The sequence below is a fragment of the Molothrus aeneus genome, unplaced genomic scaffold (assembly GCF_037042795.1).
Source record: "Molothrus aeneus isolate 106 unplaced genomic scaffold, BPBGC_Maene_1.0 scaffold_285, whole genome shotgun sequence".
NCBI lineage: Eukaryota > Metazoa > Chordata > Aves > Passeriformes > Icteridae > Molothrus > Molothrus aeneus.
Window position 1 is genome coordinate 40,574 of NW_027098949.1, and position 21,439 is coordinate 62,012.

General features: G+C 52.8%; 1 protein-coding gene and 1 long non-coding RNA gene across 3 annotated transcripts; one reads left to right on the forward strand and one right to left on the reverse strand.

The window, feature by feature from the left end:
* The first annotated feature begins 1,508 nt into the window (after window positions 1–1,508).
* Window positions 1,509–5,456, forward strand: LOC136569849 (uncharacterized). Of its 2 annotated transcripts, XR_010785471.1 has the most exons (3): window positions 1,509–1,540; window positions 1,628–1,671; window positions 3,412–5,456. It is a non-coding gene; the product is annotated as an uncharacterized lncRNA (long non-coding RNA). The 2 variants fall into 2 exon arrangements; XR_010785470.1 differs by lacking the exon at window positions 1,509–1,540 and having other exon boundaries at window positions 1,586–1,671.
* An 8,363-nt stretch (window positions 5,457–13,819) lies between these two features.
* Window positions 13,820–17,011, reverse strand: LOC136569844 (toll-like receptor 13). The gene has a single exon (XM_066570207.1). The coding sequence runs from the start codon at window positions 17,009–17,011 to the stop codon at window positions 13,820–13,822; it is 3,192 nt and encodes a 1,063-aa protein (XP_066426304.1).
* Window positions 17,012–21,439: the final 4,428 nt, after the last annotated feature.

The window sequence follows — 21,439 nt, forward strand, 5'->3', positions numbered from 1 at the left end:
CCTCAGGACATTTGATACATGTGAGTGACAGGGATGTCGTGACAGGTGTGGGACCCACAGCAATTATCCCAAATTCCCTGAACTCCCAGAATCGCTGTCCCCATGGTAGCCTCTGCCCCACAACACCAGGGAAAGGACAGACCAAATCCAGACGTTTTTTACCCAAAATTAATGACCCAAGTCCCAGCAAGGAATTCCAGGGTATGGGAAATTCTGGCCCAAATGACTGAAAAAGCTGAAGAAAACCACCTGGAGCCAGGAGAGATGATGGCAAACAGGGAATTAAAGGGCTTTTGCCTTAAAATGAAGACATAAAAATGGGGAAAACCTGAACCCCACAGAGACGCTCAAAACTGTCCAGAGACAGAGACTCCACCCTCAAAGCCACCCAGGGACCCCCAAAACTACATGGGGATCCCCCAAAACTAAGCAGGGATCCCCTCAGCCCTCTGAACCTCCCAAACCACAAGGTCCCTGGGGGGCCGTGGGGGTCCCTGGAAGGGTTTTGGGGCTCCTGACAAGTGACATGGAGAAGAGAAATTTTCAGCTGCCCTGAAGGTGCTGGATGGAGCTTAAAGACTAACAGGCAAGGATGTAAAGGTATGTACAGAGCATCACAAGCACTGGAGCCAGTGGACAAATAGGTAATGAGGAATATAGTGGGGCTTTTATCAAGTTACGTAACTGGACATGCCCAAGGAAAACGTTCAAGGAAAGGTCACGTGTAATATGGAAGCATTCTGTGAATATGACCACCAGAGACCTGTTCGTGGTCCCTCCAGGACCATACCCTGTGGCAAAGTTTCACCGCACACATCAGATTAAAGGAGAAATCCTTCATTGTGTTCTGTACAGATAAAGAACGCCTGCTTTCTAATGCTTCAAATTGTGTTAGAAAGTTTATTTGCCAGCCAGTTTTGGTATCATTCCCTTGCACGGGCCTACGGATCTAAGGTGAGCTGAGAGAGTCCTGCCGGGCTTTGGGAGGGTTTGGAGTTCCTAGGGGAGATTTGGGGGGTCCATGGGGAGACTGGGGGTCTCTTGTCAGCGGGATCCCAGGTCTCTGCCACTTTAAGCAACCCGAGGGCCTCCCAAACCACACTGGGACCCCCTCGACCCTCCTGCACCGCCAAGTCCTTTCTAGGACACCCAGAACCACACCAGCCTCCCTCCACCCCAAACCTTTCCCTGGGAATCCCAAACAACCTCTCTGAGACCCTCAAAACCACCCCACTGACCCCCAGAACTCCCTGGGCATCTCTCAGCGTCCTCAGACCCGGAAACCCCTCCAGGAACCCCCATTTATACTCCAAGGCCTCCCTCGGCGCCGCCAGAGCCCCCCAAACCCCTCCGCGCATGCCCAAAGCCTCCCACGGACCCCTTCCCTGCCCCGCCGCGCTCGGCGGCGCCGCCGCTTCCCGCCTTCCCCCTCCCCCGCCTCCCATTGGCCGCAGCGCCCGCCCGTCCCTGCCCTGAACCAATCAGCGCCCGAGCTTGGAGCGCTGGGGGAAACCAAACGAGAGCGCGGGCGATGGAGCGGGTGAGGCCTGAGGGCTCCAGAGGGGACCGAGGGGGGGATTTGGGGGCTCAGGAGGGCTCCGCGTCACTTCCCGCATTCCTCCCGCAGAAGCTCAGCCTGGAGCAGCGAACGGAGCGTCTGGTGCAAAGGAGGTGGGAAAGCAGCCCGGCCTCAAGTGCCCCTCGGGATCCCCAAGTGCCCCCTGGAGGCCCCAGTCTGCTTCCCCGTTCCCTCAGTGTTGTCCCGGAATCCAACAGACCCCCAAATGCCGCCCCAGACCTCTAAGCGCCTGCTAATTCCCTCCCTTGCCCCGGTGATCCCCCAGGAACGCCTCGGGGACCCCCAGTTACCCCACCCGAGCCCAGGTGATGCCCCAGACCCCCCATTATGCCCATAAGTGCAGCCCGTCAAAGTCCGCCCGAGACCATCAGTCCCGCCGGGTCAGTGCAGAGTGAGCATTTCGGGGGTCCTCGCCCCTCCCCAACCTTCTCCTCCCTTCCCAGCCAGGCCCTGCTAAAGCCCCGCCCCTGCGGGCCGGAAGGGGCGAAGCCTCTGCTTGGCTGCCCTGCCTGCAGCTCCAGCTGCCTCTACCTGAGGGGCTCACACCCCCCCCAACCCATCTCCCCCAGGAGCTTTCTCATCATGTTTTATCTTGCTGTCTCTCCCTGAAGCCTGAGTGACAGAGCATCCCGGGGGAGCACCTGGGGTCAGTCAAGGTCGCCCATCCCAAACCTCCCCCACTTTCAGAATCCCAGGCTGGTTTGGGTTGGAAGGGACTTCAAAGGTCATCTCGATCCACCCCCTGCCATGGGCAGGGGCATCTTCCACAATCCCAGGTTGCTCCAAGCCCTGTCCAACCTTGCCGTGGTCACTTCCAGGGATGGAGCAGCTGCAGCTTCTCTGGACAATCTGTGCCAGGGTCTCACCACCCTCACAGGGAGGAATTTTGTCCCAATATCTCATATAACCCTGCCCTCTGGCAGGTGAAAACCCTCACCCTCCATCCTGTCCCCTGAAAAAGACCCTCCACAGCTCTCCTGGAGGCCCCTTTTTATATTATATTTTATATCTCTATTAGATTTATACCTACATACATATCAGCCCAAAAAGTGGCTCAGGCAGTCTGTGACTAGTTGAGGCCACCTGGGGTAGCCCCTTTTAGGGGGTGTGGGGGAGTGGGCAGATCTATGGGTTATTTTAGAGAGCCTCCGGAAGTTTGGGAGGGTTCTGAGGGTTCATAGGGTGTTTGGGGAGGGAGAGCTATGGAGCATTTTGAGGGGATTCTGAGGGTATTTGGGATCTACCGGGGAGTCTGTAGGGGATGGAGGAGGTCTCTGGGGTTTTGGGACGGGCTACAGAAGTGTATACGCCAGGTCCCCAAAGTCCTCTCAACCTATTCTTCATCTGACAGGATTTATCTGCTCCTGTCAGGGAAGCTCACCACACAGACCCTGTTCCCGATTACCATGAAATTTTGATGCACGCAACATGCAGGAATGTTTTTCCTGCAATTTCCCTGGCTCCAAGAGGGACCACGGGAGTGGCACGAAAAAGTTGGGGGGCCTGTCCATCCCCCACATAGGCAATTGCAGTTTTGATTCAAATTTTAATTAAAGGCTGAACTGGTGCTGATACTGCAACAGGGTCAGGGTCTTTCTCTACATTGTCGTCATCACACCAATTCCCAGGAGACACTCGAGGGGCGCATGGAGGCCAGCTGGGGGTGCTTGCAGGATCATTAAAGGGTCTGGAGGGGCGCTTAGGGGTCGGAGAGGCAGCTGGAGAGCACCTGGGGGTCCGAGGGAACACACAAGGGGCATTTTGGTAGCCGATGAACGACCCAGAAGTTCCCATAGGTAATCCATCAATGATGATTGGTCCCTTTATTCCAGTCTGAACCTTTTCCGGTTTGGGTGGTCATCAAGGTTACTGCTGCTGCAGCTGCCACGTCCAATCCGAGGCTTCCGGCGGTGGCTGGTTGAAGGGAAGCTGGGCTGCGGTGTTGACAGCAGCTACTTGTGTCTGGGCGCGGCGGCTGGTGGACGCGCTGGCTTTCCCGTTTCCCGAGCGGCGTCGGCAGGCTCCAGTGTTGTGGGTATCCAAGGGACAATTTTGGCACCAGACCCTGGCTGCTTGACAAGCCCATCGCGTATGTCCTGTACCTCCACACCGGTAACATTTGAATCGGCCAGTAGATGGAGCCCGTGGAGTAATTGTTGCCGCTGCTTGTAGGGGGGCAAGAGCAGCTAACACCTGACTCTGTGAGGCTTCTGCCTGTTTTTGTAATCCTGCTCCTAACTCCTTAATAGCATCTACTAACATTGCTTGATTCCCTACGGGCACATTCACCAATTGTTCTAAAGCTTCTTCTATAGACCAATTAGCTCCTAGGGTATTTAATACGTTCTTTGTAGCCTGATTACTGTTCTGGAGTGCACATTGTTTTAACAAAGTACCCTTCATGAAATCAGGGACTCCTGCCCGCTCAATAGCATTGGCTTCCTTATCTATAAAAGATCCAAATGACTCATCTCTTCTTTGCTTTATTCCCATATAAGAAGGAATCCCCCCTGGCTCTTTTATCCTATCTATAGCCAACCGCACCAGACGCATTGCCTCCCGACACTTATCAGGACCCAGTAACGCTTGTGCTTCTGTCCGAAGAAAAGGCCCGAGACCCATTAACTCCTCTAGGGTTATCCCGTGTAACGGGTCGCCTGGCTGCTGTATTACTGCTACACATTCCTGACAGAGTGACTGCCAGTGTGCATTAAACAAGAGCTGCTGATGCTGAGTGAAGATAAGCTTTGCTATTCCTCTGCAATCAGCCAGCAGAAAAACCTGAGTCCCCCAGATATAATCAAGCATTTGTTTTGTGGGCTCACCAGTTACCCCAAATTGACTAACTGTGGACCATAATTGCGACAACAACTTCCAGTCTAGAGCAGTTATTTTTGCTTGAAACCCACCCCCTGCCACAGGAGAATATATCACTGGACAAGCAACATCCATAGCTGCTTTTATAGCCTCCTCATCCCCTGTATCCATGATATCTTTTGCTACCGCTGCCCATGCCTCCCTTCACCCCTGTGCAATGGCCCCTGCTAGGTCACTCTCTGACCCAGGGATCGGCTCATTACTAGGAGGAGGAGATGGAGGGTTTGACACAGGCGGTGCGGATGGTGCTGTTGTAGCACACGTGGGGGGTGAGCTCCTGCCTGAAGCAGGAGCTGATGTTGGTGGCAAAATGACTGTGGATGTGGCAGGGGGTAACGGACAATTAAACCAGTCCCCATAACCCTTATTCTTTTCATGTGCCACGTTAGCTTGCTGAGCAGCCTTCTTTTCCGCCTGATATTGTAATAACTCATCATGCACAACTCGCCATAGCTTTCCCAACTTTTTTGCAGTTTTATCATCATCTATGACTGCCTCCCACAGCTTGTCCCCAAATTTGCACCACTCTGTTAACTCATGAACTGTATGAGGATTTTGAAAACCTCCCTGTTCATACCCATAAGCTAACAACCCAGGAAGCTCCTTCTGCAAATCTATGCCCTTAACCTGATGCTTTTGTAAAAAGCTAGTAAATAAATCATATGCTGCTTGCCTTTATCCATTTTAAAAACGTCAGCGCTGTTGCAGCCCTACAAGGTCTCGGCAGCACGTACCGGCCGGGCTCTCCGTTGAGGTCATCCAGGGCGCAGCACCTTCCCTTTTTCAGCGGTGCTTGTTCGCCGTCATTGCTGCGACAGGACCCGAACTCCTACACCGATCCACCGTGGTTGCCGTTGCCAGTATCTCATCGTGGGGTCGCCATTTGTTGGATCGGTGGAAGAAATGCGGCACTCAATATGAGTGATCAGCAAGTCTCGAACTTTATTGATAGTTCACACATATTTATATTGGTATTAATGAAGCCTATACATATAGCAAAGCTGAGCTCATTATTGGTTAATTACTTATCAGTCAACCATGCCTACTTCTATATTCTTATGGTTATTTTGTTACTACTTCTACATTCTTGTGATTATTCTGCTGAAATTATCCTCATATTTTTGGCAAAAGATCCTCTCCTCTATCCTGGTGTTGCGCCAAGGGCACAATGTCCTTGTCAGTGGTTGGACACTGACTGCTGACTCCTAGACTTGCCTCCTTCTAACTTAACCAACGGTATTATGTCGATGTGACCTTTCTCAGCTAGCCAACTGTCCACAAAGCTCTCCACAGTCCTGCAAGAGACAACTTTCTAGGGGTCTCAGGCAGCCCTTCAGCCACAGGGAAATCTCAGCAAGGGGCAGATAGCTCAGCTCATAGCAGTGATTTCAGCTCTGCGTGATTTCAGCTCTGCCTTGCGAGGTGTACCCTGGCCAACACTGTCCATTCTAGATGTATCTCAGGGCAGGAGGGCTGTGGTGCTGTTGGCTGGTTGCAGCATCAGGAGCTCATGATTGGTGTATCTGAAGCAATCCATCCTCATTGGCTATGGGAGTTACAGCACACAGTGGCAGTGTCATTCAGCACCCAATGTTATACAATTCAACATCACAGACTATTCTCACCCAAAGTCAAATCCTCCTGCATTACTCACAAAATGCCCCAGGGTCCTTGAGCAAAGACAATGCCATGGATAGGTTTGCCTCTGCTTAAGGCAGGACTGATCCAAACAGTTTTCCCTAACCCACTTCTCATATGTGCCACAGGTATTTTATCCCCTTCTCCAGTATGTGGATGTTTTGTTTGGGCAGGGCCAGCTCAATTGGGTAGAGCCTGGTAGGTGCTCACTGATCAGGCAGCCTTTGCTAAATGAAGATCCTAATGTTTGAAGGTCCCACCACCCATTGCTTTCAAGGTGGTTTTTAACAGTTCATTGTACCATTTGGCTTTCCCAGGGCCCAGGTGTTCATGAGGCTGTTTTTGAAATAAGTCCCATTGTTTGAGTCAGTTCTTTCAGTGCTGCTACTTTGCCACAGGGCTTGTTTTTCAAGGGTTTTTCAAGGGTCAACATGATGCTCCAGGAAGTGGCATAATGCATGAGGATGGGTCTCCAGCCATCCAGTCATACCTTCTACCACTGTCAGCATGTAGCTCTTGCCTTGGAGAGGTTGCAGCAGTGTGATGCAATTGATCTGCCAGGCTTCCCCAGATTTATGTTTCAACCATCGTCCCCCACACCACAGGAGCTTTACTTGCCTGGCCCTGCTTGATCTCAGCACACATTTCACAGTCATGGATTACTCAGGATATAGTGTCCATTATTAAGTCTACCCCTCAGTCATGATGCATCTGTGTGATACATCTCTTCCCTGATGACCTTAGATGCCTAAGGGGCCCACTGAACCAGAAATAACTCACCCTTGTGTGGCCAGTCCAGACCCACTTGAGACACTTTAATCCTGGCAGCCCAATCCCCTGCCCATTGTTGTGATGCTCTTCGTTGGCCAACTCTTGGATACGTGAGCATCCACAGGATGGACTTTCACAGCCAACTTCTCTACCCAGGCATCAATGTGTCACAGCAACGGGCCCCCGCCAGGTAATAATTAGCATTGACTCCATCGTTCACAAAAGGCTGATCAATCTCTTTATTCCATTATTATTATAAAGAAATCCATTGCTTTTATAGACAGTTACAATACACCCAGACCTAATTGGTCCTCCAATCCAAACACCATCACTATTGGCTAATTAAGAAACCACCCTTTGGTAAACAAATCTCCATAACACATTCCACATTTTCACAACAACAGGTGCAGCAAGTTAAGATAAGAATTGTTTCTCATTCTTTTCTCTAATCTTCTCACAAACTTTTCCCAGAAAGGCCTGGGAAAGTTGTCTGTTGCTCTCTGTGACCAGAGAGCTGCTGCCACAGCAATGTCTTGCCACAATTCAATAACCCAGGTGGGTTTCCCTCTGCGCTGCCAATTGGTCTTTTTCCATTGTCCAGCCACCTTCGCAGAGCATTTGCTGTTGTGCATGAGTCAGTGGTCATTTCTCTCATTCAGCGATATTCAGCAATAGCCAAAGTCAGCTGGACAGCTTTCAGCTCTGCAACCTGACTTGATTCACGTTGTCCCTCAGTAACTTCTGCAACTCATCACATAGGACTTCACAGGGCTGCCTTGTCTTTCCTGATATATCCCTACAATATCCTCTCCTGAGGTAAGGTCTGCAAAGGATACATGGGGCCACTGGGCCAGTTACAATGAGGGCCACTGGGCCAGTTACAATGAGGTTTTGCCCCTCATTCCCAGTCAGGATCACTTCAGCTTCCAATACAGTCAGCTGTTAGGATTCCTCTGTCATCCCAGAAATAGAGATGGATTCTACCCCTACAGATATTGATGGCATCTGGGTGCATCAGGTGCTGATGTCAAATAAAGCCTTGTACTCTTGTGGTCCTGCTGTATATCCAATGGTACTTTTCCTCCACCTTGATGAAGCCAGGGCCCCTCTAGCTCTGATCATGGTACTTATTGCTCACTTGTAAATATGACCTGGAGGTCCTTTCAAGAGGATCAGAAGTAACATCAGCCCTTCTATTCTGTCTGAGGACTTGCCCAGTGGTAACTGGAGAAGATTTATCCTTGATGAGTTTTCTGTGATGGTGTTCTTCCTCTTAACTCACCTGTGAGAAACAGCTGCTCACTTTGAAAATTTAAAAAGGTTTATTAAACCTTAACAAAAATACAACAAAGGACTACATAAGAAAAAAAGTTGCAGCGCTGGGAATTGCCCGCGTGCATACCACATGGCTGGTTCCTCTGGAATGCTCAGTCTTTTATACCCCTGGAGCTTGCATCAGTCAGCCCTGGCCCCTCCCAAAGTCTGTCAGTCAGCTCTTCTTTGCCATTTACTGGTGGAGACTGCTTTCTTGTAACTGGTGTTGCCATGTTGCACCCCCTAAGCACCAAGCTTTTCCATTCCCAACTGCCCCAGGTAAGGGACACCTGTGCGCACCTTCTTTTTACCTGGCCTAGACAACCCAGGCTGTCTGATGGTCACAACACGGGGTTGGGGGGAGGGAACTATGGGGAGAATAGAGGACATCTAAACTACAATAACATAACTATACATCACTAAAGCTTTTCTTAATATTCACACAATAGTTATCTTTTAATTGCGAGAGCCAATCATCTCATTATCCATCTATAACATCACCCATGCTGCTGGGGCAGAGATGGATTTTCAATCCCACTTCCTCATGTCCTCTCCATGGTCACACAGTTAAAACCACAGGTTACTGCACAGTCTGTCTCCCCTCTCCTGAGCAGGATTCTGCTCCCAATAGCAGAGACTCCGGTCCATACCGGCAGGGCCTGGACATTTCCTCTTTAGTTTGCTCGAGTCTTTCAAATCTGTCTTCAGTGTTGGACATTCTTTCCACAGACAATGCATAGGTCGGTAGGGAGAAGAAAAGATGATCTTCATATTGCCAAAGCTGGGTGGAAGCTGTTGTCTCATTAGTCAAAGGGACAGGACCACGATCAGACTAAGAACGATTTATTGCTTAGATAACATCAGTCTCAAAGGCCATGAGATTTATAAGACAGCAAGCAGTCGCCAAAATCTAAGATGGTCACAAGTTCTTTTTTGCAAGACAGTATATAACTTTCTAATCCGATGGACAGTCGCCACAGAGTATGTTTTGTTTTTCTAACCTATCCCCTTTACTTCTTTCTACTGCAATGTGAATACTTTTGTCCAATAAGGTCTTATTACATATACACACATATGTCTCTATTATAATATCTAAACTTTTAGCTTATTCTATACAATCACATTACTACATTATTGCACTATAAAACCCTTCATCATCTTATCTAATACACTTTCTTACTTAAAGCATATTCTTGCTTATAACTATAGAAGCATAAGTTTATGATTTTTCTATTCAATGTCTGTGTACCTTGCTTTCACATCAATCTAGACTTCTTCTTAGGCTGTAAATCAAACCCTCTTGAGTCTGTGAAGATTTCTATCTTTCCAATTCCCACACTAGGTAGTCACCTGAAGCACTGTTTGCTTTCCTTCTTTCATCAACATCACTGCCAATGGTGGTATACAATGATGGTAGGCTTCATACAAACTTCTGCCACGTGGATTATGTGCCCTGGACCTCATCGGGATCTTCCTCCTGTTGTGAGAACCCCACTTCGTCTTCATCCCTCACTGAGCAAACTGATTTGGTCTTGGATTTCTTGTGTATAGGGACAACTGCTCCCATCATATGTTGTGCCTGTGGTTCAGCTGCAACTGGAGTGCCCACAGTGCCTGTTGCTCTACCTTCCTCCTCCTCCTCGTGAGGGTGCTGTCTAATGATGTACAGTGGCTGGTAAATAACCAGGGCCCAGCACATTGCATAACTTTGTGCCTCTCTGGAGTCACTACAGCATTTTTCTTTCATAAATTTTATCACTTTACCATGGTCCTGTAGTTACCAGGGGTGAACTTCCAAACCACTGGAGCAGAGAAATCCTCCAAACACTGGCCCTTGTCCTCCCATATTTCATACCACTCCTGACTATTCTCCCTCAGGGAAGATCTCTGAATGGTCTTTATGAAAATTTCTTTTATAATTTTAAACATGGTATAGACCACACTGAGGAGGCCTGGCAGACACAGCAACAGGAACAAGCTGGGAACTATTATTAATGGACTATTAATAGACTCCACTCTAGGCAAGGGCAGGAGAGAAGCACTGAATACATATCCCAAATGACCCTCACTGCCTTTGATGTTACCATGTCATAAATTGATATCCCAGAGTACAGCAACAAAGCAATCCTGATCCCTCTCCTTGCTCTGAAAAAGAACATATGGCAATACATACAGGGCATACAGGGTTAGGTACCACACCCACATGAACAGACCAAGAAACATTGTGACCACTGGTTCTGCACATAATACAACAAAGGCTTAGATCACATTTGTTTTCAAACAGCTCTAGATAGGTCTGTTGTTATCTCAACCCTTTGTGCCTCACATTGGGCAGCAATTAAGGATGTCATGTTTTAAGAACAGTATTCCATACTTTAATGCTTATACTGAAACACACTGGCTCTTGCTTCCCCGACCCCTCCAGCTGGAAGCACAAAAGGCAAAGATCACAGTTTAACACAAGAACAATTTACTGGAAACAGCAATGAAATAAGAAAACAGTGACAGAAACAATATTAATGACAACAGCTCATTAATAGATCATAATAAGACAAAGAATCTACACAGAAAGTCTGTGACAATACTGACTGTTTCCCCTCAAAGAAGGAACCCCTTCCTCTCAGAAGTGAGGAAAAGAGTCCTTTTCCCTTACCCCTGGCAAATAAGATGGTATTGAATAACCTCCTAGAAATGCTCACAGCAACACCCCTCAGCTACTGAAAAAAAAAAAAAAAAAAAAAAAAAACAACCAAAAAACCACTCTATTTTAGCAACTCTGTCCTGGCTGAAACTAGAATGGCCATGCCGGTGGGGAGATTTCAAAGGGGTATGGGAAGATGGATGCAAACAAGAGGAATGAGAAGCTCTGAAAGCAGAAATACCTCATGGGGAGTGACGTGAGAATGGGGCTATAAGCTTGTTTGGGGAAGGTTCAAGGGTAAACTCCACATCATAGCAGTGCTGGTTTGGCAACTCCTTTGTCTCTGCTGCATTGAAGAGGCTGAAACAGGGAGAAAAACTGCCCTAAAGGGGAGCAGGGAGGGTGATAATCTTTGCCTCATCCCAGCCCAGCCTGGGAGTGACTCCTGGCACAGGGGCTGCTGCAAGAAGCTCCCCTTCCCTCCTCTTCCCCTCCACTCCTCTCTCTCCTGTCCTGGGGACACAGGGGGTGTGAAGATCCCAGGGTGCCACCTGCACAACTCCTGACTGGCAGCAGATGTGACCCCAAGTTGTCACAAAGCCTGCAGAGCTGCAGGATGCCTCAGCCCGAGTGCCTGGGGCTGCTGATATTGGGGTGTCTAGGTGCATTGGGGGTGCTGATCTCTGTGTCTGTTCTCTCCCAGCCCACATCACCAGAGCAGATCCTAGAGATATTGGCCAAGGGCAATAGAAACCAGTGCAGCATCACACCAAGGCCAACACCACCTCCTCCCACTCCCATGCCATCCTCCAGGTGAGTGCTGCTGGCTGTGGTATTGCTACAATCAGTGCTGGAAATGAAGCTAGGAAGCTGCTGAGATAATATCCCAGGGCTGTCCCACTCAGCACCGAGTTGGGAATTACATACCCCAGGACTCTGAGTGTCAAAGTGCTCCCCAGTTTCTTGATGCAAAATTGCCAAGTAGATTTAAACTCCAGCCATGTACTTTCCTGAATTTGCAGGGCTGTTACATTTGCCTGGGCAGATGGAGTCTCTGGCTATCACTTCAGCCTGTTCCTAGTGCCTCATCCATTGCTACTTGTAGGGGAGCAATGGATGAGGCATTCAATCAGGTGTCTGGATGCTTTTCCAGAGCCTTGGAAACCCAAACAGCTGTACCATCCTCCACCACTAAACATGGGAGTTGCTGATTCTTTTCCATAACTCTGTCCCTTCCTTCCAGATCCTTTCCCTGGCTTTGCTCCTAGTGTCATGTCCAAGTGTTTGACTCATCCTCACAGCATGCCAGGTTCCTCTCCTACTCCTGCTCCATCTTCCAGTGTGATCCACTGACCCATTCCATGGGAAACACTGAGCCCTGGTCCCGCTAGTGCTACTTGCTCCAACCAACCTCCCCAGGGGTGTGTGGAGCCATGGCTTCAGCCATCTCTGTCCTCGCAGATCCAGGTGAAGCAGTGGGACCAACCCCACTCTTGGCTTTGCTGGGAATCTGTGTGTGTGGCCAAGGTGAGCCTGACTGACCCAGCGGACTTGGAGTGAGCCTAGGTCACCAAGGACTGCAGAGAGGGGCTGTGGGAGGGACCAGCATCAACTGCTCACTGCTGGCCCTTGACAGCATCATGCGCCCACTGGCCAGATTTAAGGGAAGGCTGTTCCCAGCCTGGAACTGCTGAGCTCTGGCTGTTGGGGGTTGGGCCTGGGAGGCACCTACCCGAGCACCCCAGGGCCGATAAGCTGAGCAGAGCTTCGGTCTCTCAGGACAGAGCAGGCAGAGCCACATCCTGCTCTGGAAGAGCAGCTGATGCTCTTGTGAAAGGGCTTCCCTGGGCGGCACAACCCAGTGATCGTGGCCATGAGCCCTTGGCGCCGGCGGCCTGGACACCTGCAGCATGCTCTGGTTTGCCAGCCAAGCCAGGTACATCCTGCTGCTGGTGAGGATCAGGTGGGAGCGACGCAGGGACCTGCCTGGGGCTTGGGAGCTGCTGAGTTGGGGGTCAGGACAGTGTGTGGGAGGATGGATTGGTGGGTGCCTCCTGTAGGCTGCTGGAATTTCCCAGCTGTGGGGGTGTCGCTAGGGGCAGAAGCAGCTGCAGCAGCGTGTGCCCAGGATGACCCGGATGTGCAAGAGCTGAAGCTCCCACGTGCTGGGAAAAGGAACTGAATGATGAAGCATTTGCTGCATTTGAACATCAAGGTCCATCTTGCTTCCCTCTTTTCCTCCTCCTCCATCCCCTTTTCCTCATTACTGTCATCCCAACTGCACATTTCTCAGACGATAACTGTCGGAACTCAGTACATCCCTCTGGGTGTCCAGAGTTGCTGAGGACCCCGCCGGGGGGCTCAGAGACCCTGGCATGCAGCCCAGAACACCTGGGGATTTGATTATGATCCCTGGAGCAAGTTACCAGCTTTGCATGAGGACCTGAAAGTCACAGAGGTTTGAATAGTATAATAATAATAATATTATCACAGGGTGAAAATGTAGATTTTAGGATTTATGGCATGGGGGTTATGGGGACAAGATGGACGAACTTGGGCGTGTCTAGCCTTTCTTTTTCTTCTTCTTGTTCTCCATTTTCTGCTGTGATGCTGGCACTTTGGGATTGGTTTAGAGTAGAAGTGCACTGTCTAACACAGGTGATGGGTATTGGGAATTAAGTGTAAATATCTTATACGTAGTTCGTAGTATAAAAAGACAACACCGCCTTGGGGGCGGTCAGAGTGCCTTTGGCTGCCTTGCTGAGCAGACCTTGGCTGGGCAGAAAGAAAATTTTATAGACAAGAATTAATAAACAACTTGAAGACTGAAAACTGAAGAGTTCAGACTCATTCTTCAGCCGCGCGGGCTGAAACAGAGACATCCCGCACATCTTGGGGTAGCAATTAACAACCATCTATCCGAGAGATAACCAGGGATTTTGGGATTTTTTTGATTGGGAATGTCCCTGGGGATCCCCCTTACACCAGGGTAAGTTGCTCTACAGCAGCTTCTCTCTCTCCCAGCAACCTTTCTCCTCCTCCCCCGCCTCCTCCTCCTCTTCCTCTTCCTCCTTCTTGTTACCTTCATCCCCACTGTGCAGAACATATTCCCAAGGGAAAAGCCAGTGATTTTGGGGCAGAAAACTGCTTTTCTGAGGGGGAACCTCCACAGTGGTCCCAGTCTTGTCAGGGCAGCCTCCCTCCCTGTCCCCCATCTTCCTCTCCTCGTTCTCCTCTTCCTCCTTGCTGCCATCAGCCCCACTCCACAGGACACCTTCCCCAGATAAAAAGCAGTGATTCTGGGGCAGAAGGTTTCTTTCCTGAGGGAGAACTTTCCTGGGGGTTCCAGATGTGCCAGGGCCTTCCTCCCTGCCCCCTCTCTCCCTCTCCTCCTCCTCTTCCCCCCCACTCAGGGCACACCTGAGCTTTGCCCAGAAGAGGGGCTGTGCAGGGGGCTCAGAGGGCCAGCGCAGGTGTGTGCGCCGCAGCAGCACACGGCGCATGCGATGGAAGGCCGAGAGCTCAGCCTCAGGGATGTCCTCAAGAAAGATGAGGACAAGGACATCACGCAGCTCATCGAAGAGGCGATAGCTGGCCATCTGAATCTCCAGTGAGCACCACTCACTGCGCAGGTACCCGCGGCTCACCACACACACTGTGTGCCGGCTGTTGTACACAGCGTCCACAATGTTGTCCACTATGGCACGGCCGGGGCGAAAGTCACGGTGGTGCAGACAGAGACGCAGGGCTCCGCGCTCAAGCTCAGGCACCAACTCCTCCAGCACCCACTGCTCATCCCCGGAGTTGTAGGACACGAAGGTGTCATAGGTGTAGCGCCGCTGCTCCCGCCGCCAGTGCCCACGTGCCCAGGCACGCAGCAGGAACAGCTGGTAGCGCAATCGCCAGTACCCACGGTGGTGCAGCAGCGGCAGCACCAGCAGCAGCAGCACAGCCGGTGCTGTCCCTGCAAACAGGTACCGCCCCATGTCCAGGTAGCACACACACGTGTCAAAGCAGTGCAGGTATGCGGAGGCCCCACCCATCTCACCACATGTGTAGTTATACAGATAGACCACCTGCACAGGCCCATGTGCCAGCCAGGCAGGCAGCCAGGCATTGGCACAGCTGCAACTCAGTGGGCACTTGCGCAGGTCCAGATAGCGCAGGGCAGGGAGGTGGGTGGCCAGAGTCACATCCAATGTACGCAGCCCGTTCTTGGCCAGGCGTAGCTCCTTCAGTCGTGTCAGATTTCCGAAGACCTCAGGGCCAAGGCTGCGCAGTCCTGCGCTCTCCAGGTTCAGGCTGCGCAGTTGGCTCAGGTTCTTGAAGATGCCGGCAGGCAGGTGGCCCATCCCACCGCTGCTGTCAGCCAGCGTCAGGTACTGCAGCTGTGCCAGGTCATCGAAGGCATCAGCAGGGATGGCCGAGAGCGAGTTCTGTGACAGGTAGAGTGAGCGCAAGGCACTGAGGCCCTGGAAGAAGCGTTGTGGGACCACACGCATCCCATATGGCTGCTGCGCCTGCAGCTTCAGGTCATAGAGGTTATGCAGGTAGCGGAAAGGTGGCAGCTGCCGCAGGTGTCGGCTCAGGTAGCGCAGCGCATTGGCACGCAGGTCCAGCACGCCCAGTGTCACCTGCACTGGCTGGAATGCGGCCACCCTCACCTCCAGCAGCCGGTTGCGGTCCAGGTAAAGCCGGCAAAGCTGCGGGAGGCCCTGGAATGCCTTGGCTGCCAAGTGCCGCAAGTTGTTCCCACCCAGGTCAAGGGTCTGCAGGCGGTCAAGCCCCTTGAAAGCACCAGGGAAGAGCACGGCCACACGGTTGTTGCGCAGGTTGAGGTCTTTCAGCTGGTGCAGGTCAGCAAAGGAGCCGGGCAGGATGTCAGTGAGCAGGTTGTTGTCAAGGCGCAGGTGCCTCAGGTTGCGGAGTCCACGCAGCGCTGCGCGGTGCAGCCGTGCCAGCCCGTTCACATCCAGCCGCAGCTGCCGCAGTGCTGGTGCATTGTCAAAAGCACCCGCACCGGCCACTAGGATGCGGTTGAAGCGCAGGGACACATTATGTAGCTGCTTCAGAACCGGGGTCCCATTGCACGATGGCAGCCGCTGCAGCAAGTTGTGCTCAGCCACCAGCTCACGCAGTGTTGCATGCTGCTTTGGGTTCAGCAGCTGCCCTATGCAGCCCAAATGCCGCAGCCGGTTGCCAGACACATCTAGGGCACCCAGCACCGGACACTTGGCCAGAGCCCCATTGGGCATTGATGTAAGGTTCATGCGCTGCAGCTGCAGCCTCTGCAGCCTCTGTCCTCTCAGCTGCTTGCACAGGTATTCCAGGCCGCTTGTGTTCACCTGTAGCCCTGACACATCCACCTGACGTGGGGAGATTCCAGCCACGCGCAGCAGCTGCACTACGTCCAGTGGGTTCCCAGCCAGGTGCAGGTGTGTCAGGTTGTTCAGGCACAGGTGAGAGAGCAGTGCAGGGTCTGAGATGTTGTTGTAGGACAGGTCGAGCACACGCAGCCCTGGGGGTATCACCTCAGGGGTGGCCCCTGAAAGAGCTCCCAGGGAGTTGTTGCAGAGGTACAGGGTCCCCAGTGTGGGCGGCAGCCCCGGGCCCAGTGTTGACAGCATGTTGCCACAAAGGTCGAGCAGGTCTAGGTGTGTCAGATTCCCCACAGCCATGGCCACAGGCTCCAGTGCGCTGAGCCGGCCACCCCGCAGCCAGAGCGTGCTGAGTGCAGCCAGTGGCTGGAAAGCCCTGGGGGCCACCTTCTGTAGCGGATTGTGGTCCAGCCGCAGTGTGCTCAGGTTGCCCAGCCCGGTGAACACACCTGCGGGCAGCTCTGAGATGTTGTTGTGGGCCAGGTTTAGGTGAGCCAGTGCTGACAGCCCCGAGAAAGCCCCTGGGGCCAAGAGTTCCAGCTGGTTGTGGGTCAGATCAAGGATGTAGAGCCGCGGCAGGTGGGCAAAGGCACTGGGGGGCACCTGGCGCAAGATGTTGACAGAGAGGTTGAGGGATGTGGCAGTGGAGGGGAGGTCATCCACTGCAGCCCCCACGGTGCTCAGGAAGCGCTGGATGCAGCGGAACAGCCCAGGGTCCCATGGTGCCTGGATGCAGTTGTGGAAGCCATAGGGAAAGACCCCTGCTGGCACCATCACCAGTGTCACCAATGTCACCAGCAGTGGAGTGCACATCCTGACTCACCCTGGGGAGATCCTAGATGCAGTAGGGGAGAGAGAGAGTAGGATGAGGCTTGGTACCATAGAGGCCCCCTTCGAGGCCCAGGGACTGCACTTGGGGCTCAGGGATCCCCACCACCCTAGGGACCTCCCTCGCAACCCAGGGACCTCACCACCATCCCAAAGACCCTACTCACAGCCCAGAGAACCCTCATCCACACCCCACCAGAACACCAGGATCCCCACTCTGCATGCAAGGACTCCTTGTCCACACCCCAGGGACTCACACGCACACTCTAGGGATTCCCTTCAGGGCCCAGAGACCCCCTCCATCCACAGCCCAGGCAGACACACCCCAGGGACCCCCATCACGGCCCAGGGGCCTCCCCCAGGACCAAAGAACCTCCACACACCCCAAGGACCCCTTGCCCCCACTCCCGAGGGATTTTGGGGACCCCCTGCTCCCCATCAAGTTCCCACCGTGCCACTGCCTCTGCTTTGGGTGATTTTGGGGTTAGAAACGGGAAGTTTGGGGTATCACTTTTTGTCACCACTGCCCCACCCACCTCCCTGTGACGTGGGTGGGGGAGGCCCCTGCCTGGACGGATTTAAGGGTCCCCGGGGGGCTGGCAGGTGTACCAGGCCACACAGCTGGGTCACCCACCTGGTGCAGATTCCCGGAGTCTGGGGGGGATCCCTGGGACATCCAAGCCTCTTCCCCTCCCTACCCCCCACCCCCACCCCGTGCCATCCCCCTGCTGCCACATGCTGCTCTTTGTTCCTCTTCCCCTTCCTCAGACTGAACCACATGGTTTTGGTTCCTTCGGGGGAAATACTGGGCTGTACTGGGTTATGCTCTCTTATACTGGGCTGTACTGGACTATATTGGTCTATACTGAGCTGTGATGGGTTGTGCTGAGTTACACTCTAGTGTACGGGGTGCTGCTGGGCCGTACGACGCTGTACTGGCTTGTACTGCCCAGTACCACCAGGGACAGAGGCGCTGTCCAGGTGCTGCGCAGGGGGCGTGGCCTGACTTGGGGGCGTGGTCCGTGCAGCATCAGGGCGGGCCCTGTCGGGAGTGTGAGGGGCTGGAGAGTGGGGGTCCATCAGGATGAGGGGGAATATTTGGGTCTGGGGGATTATAAACAGGCTCGGGGGATTAGGGGGCTGCAGGGACTGGGGTGCATGGGGGAACCATGGGGGTGTGGTGGGGGGGCTGCAGGGACTGTGCTGTGCAGTGGCCGCAGTTGGTGATGCGTAGCCCGTGGCAAATGTAGGGAGAGTACCCCCATCTTCCCCCCAGGGCGATGGGCTGGAGCTGGAGTACGAGATGGTGCCGAGCAAAGGGGATTCCTTCTGGATGCGGCACCTCTCGGCTGATGAGTTCAGTGCTGCCGCAGCCAGGGGAAAGACATTGCAAGGAGGACTGGCGTGCATCGAGATCGGGGGGTATATTGGGGGCTATGGGGGTCTGAGGAGGCTTATTGGGGTCTAGAAGGTCTGGAGGGGCTGAAGGGATTGGTGTATATCAGGGTCTGCGGCTGTATAGGGAGTTATGGTGGTCTGGGGGGCTGCAGGGATTTGGGACGGGGACATATATGAGGGTCTGGAGGATTGTTTAGGGGTTTGGGGGGTTGGAAGGATTGGAGTGCATCAGTATGGGGAATTATATTGGAGGTTATTGAGATCTGAGGAAGCTGAAGGGGTTGTGGTACAACGGGGAATGATGCTGGGGCTGCAATGCAGGGGGCGTCTGTGGATAGTCTGGTGGGTATTGGGGAGCTTCATGGGGTGAACCCCTTCTCACCCCTCCCCCCACCTTCCCCAGGCGTCCTGGAAACAGACATCACCTTCCCCCTCATCTTCATCGTCACCCTCATGTTATTCATCAGTGAGCAGCTGGAGGGAAATCTGAACTTCAAGGGGGCCTGGGGGAGGCAGTGTTTTGAGAGATCTGGTGCTCACCCCCCCAGTCCCCCCAGACCTGGTCTAGGGATGGCAGCTGCTCCACACTACCTGCAAGATGCTCATGGTGGCTGCCAGCATGGAGTGTGAAGGGGGAGCTTGTGGGGCTATGGGCAGGTTTGTGGGAACCAGCAGCAGCTGTGGGGACTGGAGAGCACTGGGGTCTGGGGAAGTTATATTGGGATTTGAGGGATCTTCAGAGACTGGGAGGTGTCGAGGTCCAAGGGGCATATTGAGATTTGATAGGGCTGGGGGTTGTGGGTGCGTTTGGGGAGGGCTTTCACAGCAAAGTATAGGGGATATGGGGGAGCACAAGGGCACTTTGAAGTCATGGGAGGTAATGAGGGGCTTGGGGAGGTACAGGAGGTGGGGGGGTGCACAGCCCCTCATGTGGGGGGTGTGATGAAGGGGGGTACCCAGCCCTCCCCATATCCCCATGCCAGCTGCTCCCCCCACCCCATCAGCTTCCTCATTTTCCTCATGCTCATCCTGCTGGGCAAGTGCTTTTCCATCACAGGTACTATGGAGGGTATGGGGAGGTGGCTGGGGGGCACAGGGGCAGCTATGGGTCACTATGGGACAGTCAGGGGTCCCTATAGAGCATTTGGGGGGGGAGGTGTGGAGTAGTTTTGGGGTTCTCTATGGGGCACCCACAGGGTTGGTGCTTTCAGGGGCCACATCAGACTGGGGAGCTCCATCCAGCTCTCCGTGTACAGCATCACCCACATCACCCTGCTTGCCTACGAGGCCCAGGTGAGACCCCTACACCCACTTATATTTGTGCAGTTTAGGGAGGGTTTGTGGGTATTTTGGGATGCAGGGGCAGTTCTTGACCACCATAAGGTGCTTTCTAATTGTGAGGTTCAGGTGAGACCCATGTGCCCAGCTTTATTTGGGGAATATAGGAGGCGTTTGGAGGGGTATGGGGTATTTGGATGGTGTTTGGCTTTGTGGGGTTTATCTTTGGAGGGAGAGGCAGTTTTTTGACCCTGGTTGAGTGATGTACCCCTACAAGTCACCTGCTGGGCACAGGCTCATTGTGCTGCACTTCAGGGCCTTCAGCTGGTTATGCAATGCCATCGCCATCACTGTCACCATTGTCCTTGAGTACCGCAACTTCTACCTGCCCTTCCTGGGAGCTTATGCCCTCTGATGAGTCCTCGGGCTACCTGGAGGACACCTGAGGTCTCTCACACAAGAGTCTCTCAAGGAGGTCTCATAAGGGATGTCACAAGGGTCACTCTTATAGAAGTCTCAAAGTGGTCTCACAGGCAGAAAACTCTTCAAGGAAAAATGCCACTCAGGTTCCACTGGGCAAGTCCTCAGGCAGAATTGAAGGGCTGATGTTACTTCTGACCCTCTGGAAGGGATCTCCAGGTCATATTTACAAGAAGTGAGCAACGAGTACCATGATCAGAGCTAGAGGGGCTCTGGCTCCAGCCAGCTGTGGGAAAAGGACAGTGGGGTCAGTTAGACTGTGGATCCATGGCCTGGCACAGCAGAGCCACAGGAGCACAAGGCTTTAGCTGACATGGGTGCACAATGCACCCTGATGCCATCATGCAGGGGCAGAATCCACCTCTGTTTTTGGGATGATGGAGGATCCCAACAGGGACTATACTGGAAGCTGAAGTGCTCCTGACTGGGCATGAGTGGCAGAAAAATGCCATTGTCGCTGGTCTAGAGGGTCCGTGTATCCTTGGCACAGATCACCTCAGGAGAGGTATTTCAAGGACCCAAAAGGACACCATTGAGCTTTGGGAGAGCTGCTGTGGAGACAGAAGAAATTCAGACAGCTGAATTCCTTGCTTGGTCTTTCAGAGGACCCTTCTGCTGTGGGACTGCTGAGGGATGAAGAACAGCAGGTACTGATGGCCAGCACAACAGTGTCCCATTGGCAACATGGCACCGACTGGGACTTCAGGACCCCATCCATGAGCTGATGATCTGTGAACTGGAGAGCTGGGCGTGCTCAGCAAGACTCGCTCACGCCTCAGTAGCCCCACATGACCCCTGCCTGAGTCCTGTGGAGAGTGGACACTGACAGTGGACTGTCATGGCCTGAATGAAGTTACACCATCACTGAGTACTGCCATGCTGGACATGTTGGAACTTCAGTATGAGCTGGAGTCCAAGGCAGCAAAAGGGTGCCACAGCAGAGGAAGCTTTTGAGAAGGGGGAGAAGATAATCCAGATCCTCCTGATGGTTCATTTTGCCATAAAACAGAGTAAAGTCAAGGGACCTTGAAATTCATAGCAATATGGACATTGTCAGATTCCAGTGTATGTGGTCAACAAAATAGCAGCAACGTGCTTTTGAACAAATTAAAGAGATGATTGTTCCTACAGTAGCCGTTGGACCAGTCAGGACAGGACAAGGTGTGGAAAACATGCTCCACACTCCAGCCAGGGTGAATGGTCCACCCTGGAGCCTCTAGCAGAAGGAACCTGGGGAAGTTTGAGGACCACCCTATG

What these genes read in the sequence shown, in the direction of transcription:
- LOC136569844 (XM_066570207.1), bottom strand. Translation starts at nt 17,011, where the DNA reads ATGTGCACTCCACTGCTGGTGACATTGGTGACACTGGTGATGGTGCCA.